This window comes from Penicillium longicatenatum, assembly GCF_028827895.1.
Source record: "Penicillium longicatenatum strain IBT 33135 chromosome Unknown contig_3_segment0_segment0, whole genome shotgun sequence".
NCBI lineage: Eukaryota > Fungi > Ascomycota > Eurotiomycetes > Eurotiales > Aspergillaceae > Penicillium > Penicillium longicatenatum.
Genome location: NW_026643121.1, coordinates 556,851 through 574,870, shown reverse-complemented (window position 1 = coordinate 574,870; position 18,020 = coordinate 556,851). Strand labels below are relative to the sequence as shown.

General features: G+C 49.8%; 6 protein-coding genes across 6 annotated transcripts; 4 read left to right on the top strand and 2 right to left on the bottom strand.

Moving 5' to 3' along the window:
- Nucleotides 1–127: 127 nt before the first annotated feature.
- On the top strand, nucleotides 128–5,189 carry N7484_005581 (type V myosin; the record flags this gene model as incomplete). Its single annotated transcript, XM_057116000.1, has 7 exons — nucleotides 128–262; nucleotides 338–470; nucleotides 524–713; nucleotides 776–4,622; nucleotides 4,679–4,752; nucleotides 4,819–5,033; nucleotides 5,086–5,189. The coding sequence occupies 7 exons, from the start codon at nucleotides 128–130 to the stop codon at nucleotides 5,187–5,189; spliced, it is 4,698 nt and encodes a 1,565-aa protein (XP_056971883.1).
- Nucleotides 5,190–5,656: 467 nt separating this feature from the next.
- N7484_005580 (uncharacterized protein) lies at nucleotides 5,657–5,941 on the bottom strand (the record flags this gene model as incomplete). The annotated part of the gene is given in 2 exon segments (XM_057115999.1): nucleotides 5,657–5,904; nucleotides 5,923–5,941. The coding sequence occupies 2 exon segments, from the start codon at nucleotides 5,939–5,941 to the stop codon at nucleotides 5,657–5,659; spliced, it is 267 nt and encodes an 88-aa protein (XP_056971882.1).
- A 1,640-nt stretch (nucleotides 5,942–7,581) lies between these two features.
- Nucleotides 7,582–8,443, top strand: N7484_005579 (non-canonical purine NTP pyrophosphatase; the record flags this gene model as incomplete). Its single annotated transcript, XM_057115998.1, has 6 exons — nucleotides 7,582–7,752; nucleotides 7,806–7,879; nucleotides 7,927–8,071; nucleotides 8,119–8,155; nucleotides 8,204–8,265; nucleotides 8,375–8,443. The coding sequence occupies 6 exons, from the start codon at nucleotides 7,582–7,584 to the stop codon at nucleotides 8,441–8,443; spliced, it is 558 nt and encodes a 185-aa protein (XP_056971881.1).
- Nucleotides 8,444–8,541: 98 nt separating this feature from the next.
- Nucleotides 8,542–11,195, bottom strand: N7484_005578 (uncharacterized protein; the record flags this gene model as incomplete). The annotated part of the gene is made up of 8 exons (XM_057115997.1): nucleotides 8,542–8,740; nucleotides 8,799–8,947; nucleotides 9,139–9,322; nucleotides 9,625–9,829; nucleotides 9,876–10,030; nucleotides 10,089–10,120; nucleotides 10,177–10,644; nucleotides 10,716–11,195. 8 exons carry the CDS (start codon nucleotides 11,193–11,195, stop codon nucleotides 8,542–8,544), a joined length of 1,872 nt encoding a protein of 623 aa, XP_056971880.1.
- Nucleotides 11,196–12,250: 1,055 nt separating this feature from the next.
- On the top strand, nucleotides 12,251–14,047 carry N7484_005577 (aspartate kinase; the record flags this gene model as incomplete). The annotated part of the gene is made up of 4 exons (XM_057115996.1): nucleotides 12,251–12,372; nucleotides 12,446–12,526; nucleotides 12,639–13,888; nucleotides 13,950–14,047. The coding sequence occupies 4 exons, from the start codon at nucleotides 12,251–12,253 to the stop codon at nucleotides 14,045–14,047; spliced, it is 1,551 nt and encodes a 516-aa protein (XP_056971879.1).
- A 1,553-nt stretch (nucleotides 14,048–15,600) lies between these two features.
- On the top strand, nucleotides 15,601–17,712 carry N7484_005576 (forkhead box transcription factor; the record flags this gene model as incomplete). The annotated part of the gene is made up of 1 exon (XM_057115995.1): nucleotides 15,601–17,712. The coding sequence occupies one exon, from the start codon at nucleotides 15,601–15,603 to the stop codon at nucleotides 17,710–17,712; it is 2,112 nt and encodes a 703-aa protein (XP_056971878.1).
- Nucleotides 17,713–18,020: the final 308 nt, after the last annotated feature.

Below are 18,020 nucleotides of genomic sequence, written 5' to 3'. Positions count from 1 at the left end.
ATTCTCCCTCCCCTTTGGATGCTCAGCTCCCCCGAACCCTAGCTGCTATCTTTAGGCACTTCACATCTCCCTCGACATCCTTCGCCCTGACGATTCAATTGTATTTCTGGAACGTGAAAGAGACATCATGGCGCACATTTACGAAGTTGGGACAAGGGCCTGGCAACCTGACCCGACAGAGGGATGGGTTGCGTCCGAAGTCAAGGAAAAGCTGGTAGATGGAGAGAAAGTCCAGCTGGTGTTTGAGTTAGAAAATGGCGAGGTGGGTGTTGGATTCACGAGAAGAGAAAGGCCTGAGTGGATTTGCACAAGATGGAAAGCTGACGGGGAGTGACAGACCAAAACCGTCGAGACCACGCAGTCCGAACTGCAGATCGACAACAACTCGAATCTGCCACCGTTGATGAATCCGGCCATGCTGGAGGCGAGTGAAGACTTGACCAATCTGTCTCACTTGAATGAGCCCGCTGGTTCGTTCCGCTGGAAAATGAAGACATTGTTCCCTCGACTGACGGCCTCGAAGTCCTGCAGGCTATAAAGCTCCGTTATGCGCAGAAAGAGATATATACCTACAGTGGCATTGTTTTGATCGCTACTAATCCTTTTGCTCGAGTGGACTCACTCTACGTCCCGCAGATGGTCCAGGTGTACGCCGGGAAACAGCGTGCTTCGCAAGCACCCCACCTATTCGCCATTGCAGAGGAGGCTTTTGCGTAAGATTTGATGCATATTTTGAATTACTCGGATAACCTTCTAACCTAACGTTTGCTTACAGTGACATGCTTCGCGACGGGAAAAACCAGACGATTGTGGTCTCTGGTGAATCAGGTGCTGGTAAGACCGTGAGCGCCAAATATATCATGCGGTACTTTGCGACCCGCGAATCTGCAGACCAGCCGGGAAAGTACACCACAAGCCGAGCCGATGCAATCAGTGAGACGGAGGAGCAAATTCTGGCGACCAACCCTGTCATGGAAGCATTCGGTAACGCCAAAACCACCCGCAACGATAATTCTTCTCGATTTGGTAAATACATCGAAATCATGTTTGATGACCGAACGAACATCATCGGCGCCAAGATCCGGACCTACCTGCTGGAGAGATCGAGGCTTGTATTCCAACCTTTAAAGGAGCGCAACTACCACATCTTCTATCAGCTCGTGGCCGGCGCCACCGACGAGGAAAGACAGGAGCTGGGTATCTTGCCTGTGGAAGAGTTTGAATACCTCAACCAGGGTGGAACACCGATTATCGATGGCGTCGATGATAAAGCCGAATTCGATGCGACCAGAAAATCGTTGGCTACAATCGGCGTGCCGACACAGTTCCAGACTGAAATCTTCCGTATCCTGGCAGCTCTGCTGCACCTGGGCAATGTGAAAATTACTGCAACTCGTACTGATTCTTCTTTATCGGCCTCCGAACCATCCCTTGTGCGCGCCTGTGAGATGCTAGGAATCGATGTGAATGAATTCGCGAAATGGATTGTCAAAAAGCAGCTGATCACGAGAGGAGAGAAGATCACATCTAATCTAACCCAGCAACAAGCCCTCGTGGTTCGGGACTCCGTGGCCAAGTTCATATATTCCAGCCTTTTTGATTGGCTTGTGGATAAGATCAATAGGGGACTAGCAACTGACGAGGTTATTGAACGAGTGCAGACTTTCATCGGTGTGCTGGATATCTATGGTTTTGAGCACTTTGCAAAGAACTCCTTTGAACAGTTCTGTATTAACTATGCGAACGAGAAACTGCAACAGGAGTTCAATCAGCACGTGTTCAAGCTTGAGCAAGAGGAATACGTCCGAGAAGAGATCGACTGGACTTTTATTGATTTCTCTGATAATCAGCCTTGTATCGATTTGATTGAGGCTAAACTTGGAATCTTATCCCTCCTTGACGAGGAGTCTCGGCTGCCCATGGGATCCGATGAACAATTTGTCACCAAACTCCACCATAACTTTGCTGCCGATAAACAGAAGTTCTACAAAAAGCCTCGCTTTGGAAAGTCGGCTTTCACCGTTTGTCACTATGCTATCGACGTCACCTACGAGTCCGACGGATTCATCGAAAAGAACCGTGATACCGTTCCCGATGAGCATTTGGAGGTACTGCGTAATTCCTCAAATGACTTCATCAAAGAGATATTGGATACTGCTGCCACAGTTCGTGAGAAGGACTCGGCAGCCCTCACGTCCAAGCCGGTTGCGGCAGCTCCAGGACGTCGGATCGGTGTGGCTGTGAATCGCAAACCAACGCTTGGTGGAATTTTCAAATCGTCTTTGATCGAGCTCATGAACACTATCAATTCCACTGACGTGCACTACATTCGCTGCATCAAACCAAATGAAGCCAAGGAGGCCTGGAAATTCGAGGGTCCTATGGTTCTTAGTCAGCTGAGAGCCTGTGGTGTGCTGGAAACCGTTCGAATCAGTACGGCTGGATATCCGACTCGTTGGACGTATGAGGAGTTTGCTATACGCTATTACATGCTCTGCCACTCTTCCCAATGGACATCGGAGATCCGAGACATGTGTCATGCCATTCTGCAGAAGGCCCTGGGTGATGCGAAGCAAGACAAGTACCAGCTGGGGTTGACTAAGATCTTCTTCCGGGCGGGTATGCTTGCTTTCCTAGAGAATTTGCGCACTTCCCGTTTGAATGAGTGTGCGATCATGATCCAGAAGAACTTGCGATGCAAGTACTACCGTCGTCGTTATCTCGAGGCCCGCGAGTCCATTCTCACCACTCAAGCCTTCATTCGGGGCTTCCTGGCGCGGCAACGTGCCCAGGAGATCCGCCGGACCAAGGCCGCAACTACGATTCAGAGGGTTTGGCGCGGCCAGAAGGAGAGGAAACACTACAACGAGATTCGGAGCAACTTTGTCCTGTTCCAGTCTGTCACCAAGGGTTTCCTCTGCCGGCGCAACATCATGGACTCTATCCACGGAAATGCTGCCAAAGTCATCCAGCGAGCCTTCCGCTCTTGGCGTCAATTGCGAGGGTGGCGGCAATATCGCCATAAGGTGGTCATTATTCAAAACCTTTGGCGAGGTAAGCAGGCTAGGAAGGTCTACAAGTCTCTGCGTGAGGAATCCAGGGATCTCAAACAGATCTCTTACAAATTGGAGAACAAGGTGGTTGAGTTGACCCAATACCTGGAATCTTTGAAGCGTGAAAACAAGTCTCTTGTATCCCAGCTAGAGAACTATGAGACCCAGTTGAAATCATGGAGAAGCAGACACAACACTTTGGAGGCTCGTGCAAAGGAGCTCCAGGCGGAGGCCAACCAGGCAGGTATCACTGCGGCCCGCCTGGAAGCCGTGGAAGAAGAAATGAACAAACTCCAGCAGAGCCACTCCGAAGCCCAAGCTACCATCAAGCGTCTCCAAGAAGAGGAGAGGGTATCGCGTGAAGCCCTTCGCGCGACCAACGAGGAGTTAGATCGTCTCAAGCTGCTCGATGGCGACCACGAGAAGGAGAAATCAGCTCTCCGCCAACGTGTTTCAGAGCTTGAGGAGCAGTTAGAAGTCGCTAAGCGAACCGCGCCTGTCAACGGTGTGAATGGTGAGGTGCCCAATGGCGCCGCTGTCCCCACTCCTGCCAGCGGTCTGATCAACCTTGTCTCTTCCAAGAAGCCTAAGCCCCAGCGACGCAGTGCTGGTGCAGAGAAGGTCGGAACTGATCGCTTCAGCGGTGCTTATAACCCGCGGCCCGTCTCTATGGCAATCCCAGGCCTTGGCGCTGCTCGCTCAAACGTCGCAACTTCACCAGGGCTGGATTCAGTGGAGGCAGAGCTCGAACAGCTGCTTTCCGAAGAAGAAGATTTGAACGACGAGGTCGCCATGGGATTGATCCGCAATCTTAAGATTCCTCTTCCAAGCTCAACTCCGCCACCCACCGAAAAAGAAGTTCTGTTCCCTGCCTACCTGATCAACCTCGTCACCTCGGAGATGTGGAACAACGGATTTGTCAAGGAATCGGAACGTTTCCTGGCCAATGTGATGCAGTCCATTCAGCAAGAAGTAATGCAGCACGACGGCGATGATGCCATTAATCCCGGTGCCTTCTGGCTGTCAAACGTGCATGAAATGCTGTCGTTTGTATTCCTGGCCGAGGACTGGTATGAAGCACAGAAGAGTGACAATTACGAATATGACCGTTTGTTGGAGATTGTGAAGCATGACCTGGAGAGTTTGGAGTTCAACATTTATCACACTTGGATGAAGGTGTTGAAGAAGAGGCTGTACAAGATGATTGTCCCAGCCATCATTGAATCCCAGTCTCTGCCAGGCTTTGTTACCAGCGAAACCAATCGGTTCCTCGGCAAATTGCTGCCTTCCAATAACAACCCCGCCTACAGCATGGACAATCTCTTGAGTCTTCTCAATGGTGCCTATAAGGCTATGAAGGCATTCTATCTGGAAGACACCATTATTTTGCAGACCGTGACGGAGCTTTTGCGTCTGGTAGGAGTGACTGCATTCAACGACCTTCTCATGCGGCGCAATTTCCTGTCGTGGAAGCGAGGTCTGCAGATCAACTACAACATTACCCGCATCGAGGAATGGTGCAAGAGCCATGATATGCCAGAGGGCACCCTGCAGCTGGAACACCTGATGGTATGCCCCTAGAAATGATTGGGAAAAGGCCAGTTTAGCTAATTCGACGACCACAGCAAGCGACCAAGCTTCTTCAGCTTAAGAAGGCGACCTTGAATGATATTGAGATCATCCAGGACATCTGCTGGATGTAAGACAGATCTACCATGTGTCTAGTCCTATTGACCAAAGACCAAGTGCTAACCTCATCGTCTAGGTTATCCCCGAATCAAATTCAAAAGCTTCTGAACCAGTACCTTGTTGCTGACTACGAGCAGCCTATCAATGGCGAGATCATGAAGGCCGTTGCCTCTCGTGTCACCGAGAAGAGCGACGTGCTCTTACTGACGCCGGTTGATATGGAGGACAGTGGACCCTACGAAATTGCCGAGCCACGAGTTATCACGGCCCTGGAGACTTATACTCCATCTTGTATGTATCCTTTGCTCCTGATTTCCCCACTCATGACCTAACTTTATTCCAGGGCTCCAAACACCGCGATTGAAGCGGTTGGCTGAGATTGTGTCGGCGCAGGCGGTGGCGCAACAGGAGAGACTCGAGGGAGACAACGGGGTATTGGAGGAGTAGATCTGTATATTAGACGCGTTTCTTCATCTCCTTGTGGATTTTCTGTGAGCTACGGATTACGACATCTCACCATGAACTTAGACCTGGGATGGTGCCAGGTTTTGATACAGTGGTATGATTTGCATTTGATTTCATCGGAATTACTACTTCCTATGACATGCTATGGTATAGATGAACCTGAGATCAAATTTGGCCAAACCAAAGTCCTACAAATAAGTAAGGTTCTCATGTCGACTTGAACGCTTGGAGGCTTGTTCCTGCGAGACAGCACTCTTCGGCAGGGCAGCAACGTCTCGTCGAATTTAGTACCTCCCGTTGCTTAAAACCCAATCTGCCGGGGATTCCCAGTGTCCCTTCGCTTTCTTTTCCTTTGTAATTTCTCTCGATGCAGCAGAATACGCGTCTTTTTTACCTAGATGAGACATTCCGGAACAACAACCCCCCACCCACTCCGGTGCTCTCTGTCTTCAAAGCACATGCGGGGACTTATCGGTGTTGATCTTGTCAAGACCTCCATGACAGGCATGGCTTGTCCACAATGGGTCTGTCATGCCAAAATCGCAGCCAAGACCACCCCATTCTGTGATGATGAGGGCAAACCTGTTGCCGAAGTGCATGTCTTCAATACAAGAATCCGTCTTGCATACTTCGCATTCGGTAGATGTCTTCTTGTGGGCATCATAAGCTCTAGGATTTGTGGGGCCAAATCGACAAACTGTAAATGTTGACATACTTCCATAATGGAAGTTCATCGTGACGGAATTTCTCTGCCGAAAGCAAGTCACTCGTGTGACGAACGTGATATCTTGCATTCGCAAACAGAGGCCAAGGCTGGGACATACTTGTGCGCCGCAGGATAATAGCGAGGTGACTCCTGGAGCGTAACGGCCAACTTGTGTGATTCGGTGCTATTTCCATACCTAGGGCCATACTGGAATCTTCTCATCGCTAGCTTAACCTGGAGGAAACAAATTTGACTTCGCGAATACAATACATCGTAGTGGGTTCTCACAGTGGGATAAAGGTCAAGAGGTGGTGATGTGTGCGAAAGACACGGAATCCTGCGTGCCCAAGCGTATGGTCCACGCAAGCCCAAGCTTTAGGAACGATCATACCTTTGAAGAATCTGACAATAGTCACAAGCGACGTATTCTGGGAGCAATCGATCCAACCGAGGCGAGATTGATCATTTGCCATGGCATTCCTGATTGATTCCCTTTGATATTTCCAAGAGTCTGTGATTGCGTAAGGAAAGTCAAGTGAGACCGATAAGTGGAAGAAATTCCATGATTGAAAGTACGAGCTTGGTGGGAAGTCAGGCCAGTGTCATACTCTCGATCTTGTCGAGTGCTTGATATTGGTTTTAGAACAGGGATGTTAGAGCTCACCTGATGAAGGTTAGTATAAATGTGGACGGAAGCAAGAAAGGAAGAAAGAAGAAAGAAGAAAGAAGAAAGAAGAAAGAAGAAAGAAGAAAGAAGAAAGAAGAAAGCAAGAGTAAAGTATGCAACATATTCAAACTATGTAATGTACTCAAAGTATGCAATGTACAGGGCTGTTGGTGGCCAGGGCCCGAAGAGGAATAGTTTCTACGAATCATAAAGTATCAATAAGCATCATTATGTTTAAGAGAGTTGATTCTGAATCCAGGCTTTCCAGGTCCCATCGAATTTGCTGCTGACTTACTCATGTCCTTCATAGGCAGCATCTCTAGATCGAGATAAGAACCAAAGCAAAATGACTAAAAACCTCACCTTAATCTCTCTTTAAACCTTACTTCAATCTCACTTTCTACTCTTCTTCCTTTCTCGTCCATTAGTCTTAGCCTGGCTTCCCATGACACGTCATCAACATGAGCCCACCCCTTCCTCCTCCTTTGTCTCAAGTCAATGCTTATGCTTGACCTCAGCTACGAGCACGTATACGCATGGACACTGATGTACCTGTCATCTGCCAAGACATTGATACTATTTTGGAGGCCTTGTCAGCTTCCACGTCTTTTGGGCATTATGGCCCCATCAAGGATGATATGATCTATGATGCAGATCATCCAATGGGTAGAACAGAGAAAGGTTTCCCTGATGACGGACAATTTTGAGGACCATGGGGGATTTGACCCCAAGCAGGTTCTGTCGCATTTCAACGAATGGAACAAGGCAATAGTAAACCAGAGTCTTGAAAGACACCCGAGAAAATGTATAGAGGTGATAAAGGGCATGGAGAGGAAATGCGGGAAGTATGAGACAATACAGAGCTGAGACCAGAAATCAGGACGTTGTCGGACAATGAAGATTAGATAGTCAATCTCCACAGAAAGCGGTGTCTTGGTCAAACCCAGTGGGGTCATTTCCCTAACAACATCCCTTGATTCCCTTCCATTACATCGCCCATAATGACTTTAACAAAGCTCAACTTCATCACTGGTAACAAGAACAAGCTTTCCGAAGTGCGGGCCATCCTCGGAAATGTCATCGAAGTCGACAGCCAAGCCGTAGAAGTCCCCGAGATCCAAGGGACCATCGAGGAGATCGCCAAGGAGAAGGCCCGTCGCGCCTCGGAAGCAGTACGTTGAGACTCTTGATTTGAATGTTCGTTGCAACTAAATCACATCATTAGATCAATGGTCCAGCCTTGACTGAAGATACGGCCTTGGAGTTCCACGCCCTCAAGGGCCTACCGGGACCATACATGTGAGAAAAACTAATCCAAGGAAACGAAGCAATGCTAATGATGCTAGTAAACCCTTCTTGGAGTCCGTGGGTAATGAAGGATTAAACAAGATGCTTGATGGGTTCGAGGACCGGACTGCTGAAGCCGTGTGCACCTTTGCCTTTTGCCGAGCCCCCGGTACCGAACCTCTTATTTTCCAAGGCCGGACTCAGGTGAGTAGTATGCCCATATCTTACGAATGGTATTCTTACAGTGATAGGGGACTATTGTGCGGCCTCGAGGGCCGACCGACTTTGGTAAGGGCAATCAAGAATAGATTGGACTAGACACTAATTGCGTGGCAGGTTGGGATCCCATCTTCGAGTACGAAGGCAAGACATACGCTGAGATGGATAAAGAGGCCAAGGTAAGAAATTGCAAGGCAGTTCGTATCGACTCTTGCACCCTGCACCCCTATGACTTTTCTGGTTTTAAATTTCGAAACGACCGGTTGGATTCTAACACGCCTCGACCAGAACGTGATTTCCCACCGGTACAAGGCACTGGTGAAGCTTCAACAGTGGCTGGCAGAGGGCCAGCAGTGAAAAAAAGGACCTTGGGGTATATGTAGATGATCTAGCAAGAAGATCGTGGATGAGAACAAGGCAAAACATTATTTTTACCCTTGGCGCGCCATATCAATTCAATCGGTTTCGCCATGTTGTTTCTTCCAGTCATTAACCCACTGCGCCACTCTAGCGCAGTTGCTCTCGACATCGCTATCTTCTTCGCTATTCAGTTCCACTACAATTTCCTCGTCGAATGCCTCGCGGGCCTCCTCGAGAAGGACACCAAAGATCTCGGCGTCCAAGTTTTCCTGAAGTTTATCTTCGTGGTAACCCCTAGACAAAGAAAACTATTAGAGTCTATAGTTTATACCACTCCCAAGGTGAAGCATACCGGGAAGCAAGACGGTCGTAGTGAACGGCGGTTGAGGGGCAGCGGAGGACCACGACGAGATCAATCCACGACTTGGGGAAGAGATCACAGGCGTGCCAGTCAATCAGGTACCCGCCCTGTAGGACTTCATCTTCGATCGCATCTAGTAACTTGATGATAGCAATTTTCATGAGCATGTCTTCTTTAAATCCCGTGCATCAATTCCAATCGATTCAGCCCCACATTGCAAAACCCCGCGAACGGTGAAAAAAGCAGTAGAGATAAAGGCAAAAAAAAAAAAAAAAAAAAAACACGAGAGACCCCGGATCATCCTTTGCCAGGGAAATATGAAGGTACGTACCTTGTCCTCGTCAACGACCCAGCTCTTCCGCTCTTCATCGTATGTCTCATAGCAGTCGCGGTCCTTGGCGACCTGGTTCACGGACAAGTGCTTCAAGCCGATCTCCTGCGCCAGCTGCTCGCAGTGCACGGTCTTGCCCACACCAGGGGTGCCAGTGACGATCACATTCGGAGAGGATCTCATCCTTTGCGACAAGATTGGTTGACAGGGATGGAGGGGATGGAAAGTGAAGATGCGGAAATAATTCTACCCGACCCCGCTTATCTTATCGTGGATCTACCAACTAGTTATAACCTGACCATGTCTGACATGTCTGATATAATTACATCATTAATTCTTGATCCAGTATGCACGTTACCGATTTATCAAGAGAGTCTTTACTTGGTTCATTAATTGGCATTCGCAGTCGCGTCGACGGGGCATAGCCTATCATGTGTTAATAAAAGTTCACATCTGGTAGTGGATGAAGCCAGTGGGAAAACTTACTTGAGGAGTTCAAACATCTTGTATTTCTGAAGGTAAGATGTACCTCTTCGATAGGCTTTGAGTAGCCGACCAGGATTGTTGGATTGAGCAGATGTGCCAATGAGACGACGCATGGCGGGTGAGGTCTTGAACATAGGGTCAAATATCAGCAAATTGGCACTACCGTTATCTCGGATTTCAAATCCAATGATTGTCATGGAATGTCCTGTTGGCGTTAGATATGGAGACCACTGAGTAAATAAAGATCCTACCTTGATGTTGAAAATAGATGGGCGGCAAATCCGTCTTGTGAACTCTCTTCTCATCTTCTAGAGTGCAGCCCGATCGGAAATAGGTAGCTACTTCCATGAAGAGAGAGTCACAGGCTCGCAAGTTGCTATTTTCGCTTAAGCTGCTGGCATCACATCTGGAATAAACACGTCAGTTAAATTCCCCATGGACTTGAAAATCTGGCCTGAACTCACGGGATTCCAAGACTCATGAACAATGCTTGTGCCTGATGGTACTGTTAGCATGTCTGCTAGACTCTCATGGATCCTCCGATAGCCTCACCTCTGGAGTCCCAATGAACTTCCGTGTGCCTCGAATGCCTCCCGTCTCGGTTCTTCCCGTGCTATTGAATCCCATGTCCCAGGCAAGCTCGATCTTGTCCTGTAGCTCAAGAATCGATGGGACACCATTCACAAAATGCTCATGACCTGGGCTTTGGGATTTTTGGAGATATGAAACCAGCATCTGGATGTTTCGGTACCCGCAAAACCCACCCTCACGAGACATTTTGCAGACATGGCGGACCTTGGGAGAGCACAGAAAAGCCCGCTGAACGGATGGATCTTGCTCACACAGTTTTACAATCACGGGAACCAGATCATCTGTCTCATTCTCCACGGTTGTACGCCGAGTGAGCTTGCCGTCTGCTGTGATCTGGGTCTGCTTCGAGCTGCGACCACCCTTCTCCAGCATTTTCTTCAGCCACGAGGGCATCTTCTTCTCATGGGCATGAGGGCCCAGCTCTGCGCGCTACAATTTCAAGTCAGCACATGTCTTTAGCTGGAGAAGAGCAGGTCTTGCTTTAAGAAATGGGAGCATACCCCCAAACGTTTTGCCCCGTCTGGACTCATTGTTCCGGAAGGGCTTTGCGTACGGCCTGGCTTGGAGGTCTTGGTATTTACAAAGTCCCGACCCAGGCCTCGCTTTTCACCTTTCCTAGATGTGACACCCTTGAAAGAGTCTTCCGGGTCAGAGTAGAGATCGTGGTCGCTCAATGCTAACCCTGCATCCAAAGGTGACCCACTCTCGTCCAGCACAATACCTTCTGCAACATGGAGGTCTAGATGAGTGGACAACTCTGCAGTGGTGACAATCTCCCCACAGCCATGTGGGCAATCCACATACTTGTCCGTTGGTTCTTCGGAGTCTGACTGTGGTGATGGACCTGATCTGGTGAGACTGTGCGGGGCAGACTCCTTGGCCCCATTCTCTGGATGGCAATACTCAATATGCTCTGCCACAAAGCTAGGGTCTGAATCAGAGAAGGGACAGAAAGGGCAAGACGAGTGAGAAGGGTCCATGGTTTTTGAATCAGTCGATGCAGACTGAGCAGATGTTGAAAAGATCTGGCTTTTCAATATTGACTCTGTTTTTTTTTTTTTTTTTTTTTTTTTTTTAAAAAAAAAAACCCAAACAAGAGATTGTAAAACGGCACGATGTGGTCTCAGACCATAATGCTTTGTTTCGGAAACGTTTGCAGCTATACGGAGCAGATCTGTAGATTTCCTTTGGATTCATGGTGCCTGGCAACTGTGGCTGAGGTGGCTTAGGTGTGCCATGACCCACTTTTCTTTTAATGGTAACGGGGGACAAAGTCGACAACCATGAACCATGGACACTACTTGGGTATATTTCAAAGTTGCGGGCTATTTAAGATAGAGGCTCTGTAAGCCACCTAGGATGGAATAACCATAGTCAAATTATCAGAGCCCTGAGGTAGCATACTGCAGTCATGTCATGTTGAAGCTTAGGAACCAGTCAATTAAATGAATGCGCACAATAGGGAAAATCTGTGTCGAGTCTGTAAAATGGGAGATTCTATAGTACGTAGACATAGAATCCCTGTTGGCACGTTCTATGTATGTGAGCCTGATTTAGGTATTAGGTACGTGGGGGATGAGCGTTTACCAGATTAGGTAATCGCCAGGAATCCTCCGATGCAGGATCTGTACATGAAGCATCGAGTCCTCCGGTCCCCCAATGCTCTAATCCCAAAGTCTTGTAGTTTCTCTTAATTGATGAACACAGCCAAATTACATCCATACAATGAAAATCAAAACATTCGCTCAGGAACAGAATTCCAGTACAAATCAGAGAAGACAACGTCATCGGCCCTTGATGGCGTGATTTGTATAAGGAAGCCCTCTGATTGGTCAATGCATCTCCGACATCGTTGGGCTCCAAAGAGGAAGGCGGAAGAAACTCAATTGAGGCATTGAGTCATTAAATTCGGTGCAGAAAACAGAAAAAAAAAAAAGTTAATGCCGCATACGGCCCACTTCCCTCCGCTTTCGCTTTCCCACTTCCCCCTCCATCCTTTCTATGTTGACCTCGCTATCTTTGGGTTGATTTGGTCATGGCTTCCCTAAATTCAGATCTTCCGCCTCCTAAGGCTTTGCATAGTAACTGGGTGGTGCAGAAATTCGGTGGTACCAGTGTCGGCAAATTTGCGCTCAACATTATCGAGCAAGTTGTTCTGTATGCTCCTTCGATCCTGTCTTTTGTGGTATACATGATATCGCCTCAGACGCAAAACTAACATGAGTCATAGACCTAGTCTCGCCGAAAACCGAGTTGCTGTGGTCTGTTCCGCTAGAAGCAGTTCGACCAAAGCCGAAGGCACTACCAACCGGTGAGTCATGATCACCTTGACCGTGGAATGGCCCAAAAAGGAGTTGGACCAAACATCCTTCTTGTTTATCAAGCAGGAGCCAAAGGGCTAACCGTTCATCTCTTTTGGTTAGATTACTACGGGCCGCACGAGACGCCGAGAACTCCCAGTCCCGGCAATATGAATCATTCGTCGAGGCTGTTCGCTTAGAGCACGTGCAAGTGGCCCAGGAGCAGTTGAAATCGGTGGATCTCAAAGAACAAGTGATAGTAGATCTGAATGGAGAATGTGAGCGGGTCCTCAAGGTTCTCGAGGCGGCACAGACACTGGGCGAGATCAGTGCTCGCTGCGTGGACAAGGTCATGAGCACTGGCGAGAAACTTAGCTGTCGGTTGATGGCCGCGTTTCTGCAGGACCGTGGGGTCGACTCACAGTATGTGGATCTGTCCGATGTGATTGATTTCCCCATTGGCAGCCATGGTCTGGACCAAGACTTTTATAACAGCCTAGCCGCGAACCTGGGCAAAAAGATCGAGGCATGTGAACATCGAGTCCCCGTGCTGACCGGGTACTTTGGTACCATCCCCGGAGGCCTGCTGGATCAGGTAGGCCGTGGTTACACGGATTTGTGTGCTGCCCTTGTGGCCGTGGGAACGCACGCCAGGGAGCTCCAGGTCTGGAAGGAAGTGGACGGTATCTTCACAGCGGACCCTCGCAAAGTACCTACAGCCCGACTCCTCCCAGCCATTACTCCCGCTGAAGCAGCCGAGTTGACTTTCTATGGATCCGAAGTTATTCACCCCTTCACCATGGAGCAAGTCATTCGGGCCAAGATTCCCATCCGCATCAAGAATGTGATGAACCCTAAGAATCGTGGCACCGTTATCTACCCTGACACCGCCGCGGAGCTGGATCGACACACTCCGGGCCATGACCCGCGCTTATTCCGGACTCGAAGCCACAGTCTGGTGCAGACACCGAAGCGGCCGACTGCGGTGACCATTAAGCACAAGATCCTGGTGATCAATGTGCACTCGAACAAGCGGTCTCTGTCGCATGGTTTCTTCGCGGGTATCTTCTCCGTGTTGGATAAGTGGCGCCTGTCAATTGACCTGATCTCCACCAGCGAGGTCCACGTGTCCATGGCGCTCCATTCGGAGATGCCCCTGTTGAATGGAAACGGACGGGATGATTACCAGGTCATCGACGATGATCTCAAGGGAGCCCTGAATGATTTGAGTAAATATGGTATGGTGGACATCATTCCCGAGATGGCCATTCTCAGCTTGGTCGGCAAACAGATGAAGAATATGATCGGAGTGGCCGGGCGTATGTTCACTACGCTGGGCGAGAACAATGTGAATATCGAAATGATCTCGCAAGGTGAGTCAATGATTGATGCCCCTCACCGGGTCCCTTGAAACTGACATTTGCCCCCCTGCAGGCGCAAGTGAAATCAACATCTCGTGTGTCATCGAGGAACGCGATGCCGACCGTGCCCTCAACATCATCCACACCAGCATGTTCACTTTCCTGGAATAGACCTTTTTACGTCGAGTGCGTTTGTCATTTAAGATATCCCCTTGGGCCGGTTTTTCCTTATTGCGTGGTTATAGAGAAAAGTGGTGCAATTCCCTTGGTTTGCTTTAGCTCCCTTTGGAGAAAGAGAGAAAGAGAGAAAGAGAGAAAGAGAGAAAGAGATGAACCTTGAGCATCTTTCTCTCTTTTTTTTTTTCCTTTATTTTCTGTTTTTATTCTTCTTCTTTCTCATTTCTTATTTCATTGACTGCATGGACTTGGCGTTTATTTCATAGAATTTTTTTTTCCCATCGAGGGATGGATTTCATGTTGTACATAAAAATCCGTTTGATGTCTGCAAGGGCAGTTTAACTGTTCCTGAATCCCGATCGAATTTCTAAATGGCCCTCTTTCATCAATTATCCAATCCCTCCAATTGCGCACGGGGTTGAGTCCTTCTGTAGGACGAATGGCTAGCAAGGGATGGTCCGACGTGGCCACCGTCTCAGATGTTACATCGGACATTCCAGGCACAGACTAGATTTGGGAAACATCTAGGATTTCTCCTGTATGTATCTATCCATATACTTCAATTGGTGTGATTTGAATCTATTGCGAAATCAGGAGTATACCTCAGAGACCCAGGCAGAGAAGTGTGTAGTCTGCACGGAGTCGAAGCAATCAATATCCTGTAGTCCCAGTGGATCATCTTAGCGCAATTACGTCGATCGTCGATCAGAATGCGAGCAAGGGCCAAATCCCTGTATCCAGCGTACCAGCCTGGAACCAGTGTATGGTCATGGCGTGACGCCGTATAATACAGCATGCATTATGCCAAAACGCGCGACGCGTCGACCACCTTACCTTACCAAGACGGTATTCTCGATAGGCGGTACCACTCACCTCTTCATCTAATCATCCTTCTCCTCTCCCCACCTCGAAGGTCTTCTTAGCACTGAAACTCTTAAAGGCTGATAAAGAGGGGAGACAAAAGGGACGTGACTGCCAGATCCTGGAATCATCGCTTTTACCGTTTCTCCTCTCTTCTCACCCTTCTGTCATAATCGGGCCCCCCAACATCTCTGGATAAACCCCCTTCGATCAACTGCTTGTTAGATCAAAACTTGGATATTCTCTCGCCTTCTCTGTAACTTGCTTCCTCTCTACCTCTGTGTCCTCTTGAGGAGCACATCACTATCCCCACCCAGCAACCCAACGCCGTTCAGGCGCTCGTGGAGAATTTCTACCTGAAAAGTGCATTGATTCGTCCGGCTCAATTGGACGTGTCTGAGCCGTCTTAGCGCCTGGTGGCCCAACGCTTGCGATCTCGACTAGTCGGGCCTGCATGACGGCCTGAGGCTGGCTGATCACACTCTTCCTGTGGCCCCTCATTGGTCCAACCTGAAAGTCTCTGCAACCAGTCTCATCACTCGGCGCTCTCCCCGTCGGCTCCGCTGTCCCCGGCTTCTGCCTCGCTGAACCAACCGAAAATCCGTGTTTGGAGGTTGTTTTCGACGCGTCATAAGGTCCCGGCTGGTGACTGGTGACGTTTCGCATCTGGCTTGTCTATCTAGACTATGGGATCGACGCGTCCAGCGCCCATCGCGCACAATTCCCCGGCTCTGGGCCCATCTGCATCATCCGTCAAATCGCAGCCCCGTCTTCAACCTTCACCGCTACCATTGCAGCCCATTGAAAACTCATTCCATCCGCTGTCCCGTGGCCCGCACAGGCCATCGCCGACAAAAGGTTTGCCCACCCTGGGCTCACATCCCGGGCGAAAACTCGGTTTCGTTCCCATCTCTGCTCCGGCCCCTCCGATGTTCACCACCGACTCCCCTACCAAGAAACCACCCTTCTCTATCTACTCGCAACCCTCGATGCCCCAGTCGGCACTCTTCACCACCTTCTCCAGTGTCAATATCGAGTCCAAGGAGAACCATCATCCCGAGGACCCCTCCAATGGCAGCTTTGCCGATTTCCCAGAACCCTCATATGAATCTCGGCTTCCTATGAAGCGCAGCCTCATGGAATCCGCCCCATTGAAAGAGCGCTCGCTCAAGAAACAAAAGCGCGAGGACGCGCCCCTTCACCACCTGCCCGAGCCACATGACATGCCACCCATCGAAGACGATGGCACCAAGCCACCATATAGCTACGCGACATTGATTGGCATGTCGATTTTGCGCGCTCCGAATCGCCGCCTTACATTGGCGCAGATCTACAAATGGATTTCCGACACATTTTCGTACTACAAAAACAGCGACCCAGGCTGGCAAAACAGTATCCGCCATAATCTCAGCTTAAACAAAGCCTTCATCAAACAAGAGCGTCCAAAGGATGACCCGGGCAAGGGTAACTACTGGGCAATCGAGCCTGGTATGGAAGTGCAGTTCCTCAAGGATAAGCAAGTTCGCCGTGCCACCATGTCCAGTCTTCCTCTCCCTGCAATTCCCCCCAGGGATCTGATTCCTCAGTCGCAAGGCGCAAGCACGACCACCTGGATGGTGCCTCCGCCACCCATGCAGCAATCAGCCCCGCCAAAGGTCTCTTCGCGCAGCGTTGACCTGTCATCGGATGCTACTTTGCCCGCGTCTGACCCGGCCCTGCAAGACGACACAGACGAGGGCGTCCACACGACTGCGCATCCAACTGGGCCTCTGCGCTCATCACCTCCCCCAGCAATTAGATCATCTCCCCCCATTGCGCCCCCTCGTTTTGCCCGCCAGGGCACCCCGCCTACACCTACCCAGGCCGGTCCGACCCCAGCTCCTCGCCCACGAAAGCGCAAGTCGATTACAATGAATGACAGCGGATATTTCTCCTCCTTGGAATCATCTGCTTTGCGCCCGAATAAGGCCGGTCACATGCTGACATCTGACCTGGATATCGAACCCCCGCGCATCAAGCGCGGTCGTGCTGAAGAAGAGATCGCACGGATTCGCAGCTCCTCCCACGATATAAGCCCGGCGCAACCTGCCACGCGCAAGGACACTAGCACCCTGGTTGGTTCTTCGCCTCTGCGTGGAGGCTATGTGAGCATGCAGCCACCGCCGTTGACTCCTGTGATCAAGTTCAAAAAACCAGCCAAGCCCCCACCATCCGTCTCACCCAACACCAACCTTCGAAATCACCGTCGTAAGATCCAGCAGATGGTCAATTCACCCATCAAGCACTTGGGCTTGACAGATGAAGCCCTGCCTTGGAGTCCGGCTTTCAATCTTCATGATGAAAGCTACACGCCGCACGATCATTTCCATACCACATTCGATGTCTTCGCAGACTCAGGGCCCGAGCATGTCTCGTCGGCTACATATGGATCCCCTGAGAAACGCTCTGTCAAGCGTCAACGAACTGACCACGGACACACTGCGCTCGCCGACATCACTGCGGTCAGCGTGAACCGTCGGGCTGGTATTCCCTCTCTGTCACGGTCCAAGTCAGCAGTTTTCCCCGAGTCTCCGTCTAAACTGCCGGAAATTGGCCGCCTCGGCGACACCAGTCAGGATGATTTTTTCTCCTTCCACCTCTTTGACGAGGGCAACGACAGCTCCGGGGAGGTTGACGGTGTGGATCTTTTGCAGGGGTTCCAAAAGATTGGAGGGTCTACGAAAGATGATGCCCTCAAGCCTCGGGCACTACATCCACGTCCCCATCTGAGCAGCCGCAGCAACACCACTCTATTTTAACGAACATTTTGCATGTTTGATTTGAACATTTGACTTTACCTGTTGGATGAGAGTGTAATTTACCCTGTCTGATCCCTCACACCTGGGATCCGACTCTTCCTCCTTCCTTCCTCCTTGTTTACATTCTTGATGTGTTGTTCCTGGGCGTTGTTTGAGTTACTGTCTTCTACCCATGTTTTTGTTTTCTCCTTTCCCTTCAATTTTGCGTTCTGGATCGAGGAGTTGATGTTTTCTGGATGTCACCAGGTTTCGATTGGGCGGTGTTTTCGTTCGGGAGTTATTGGGCTGCGCTGAGGCGCCGGTTCTCA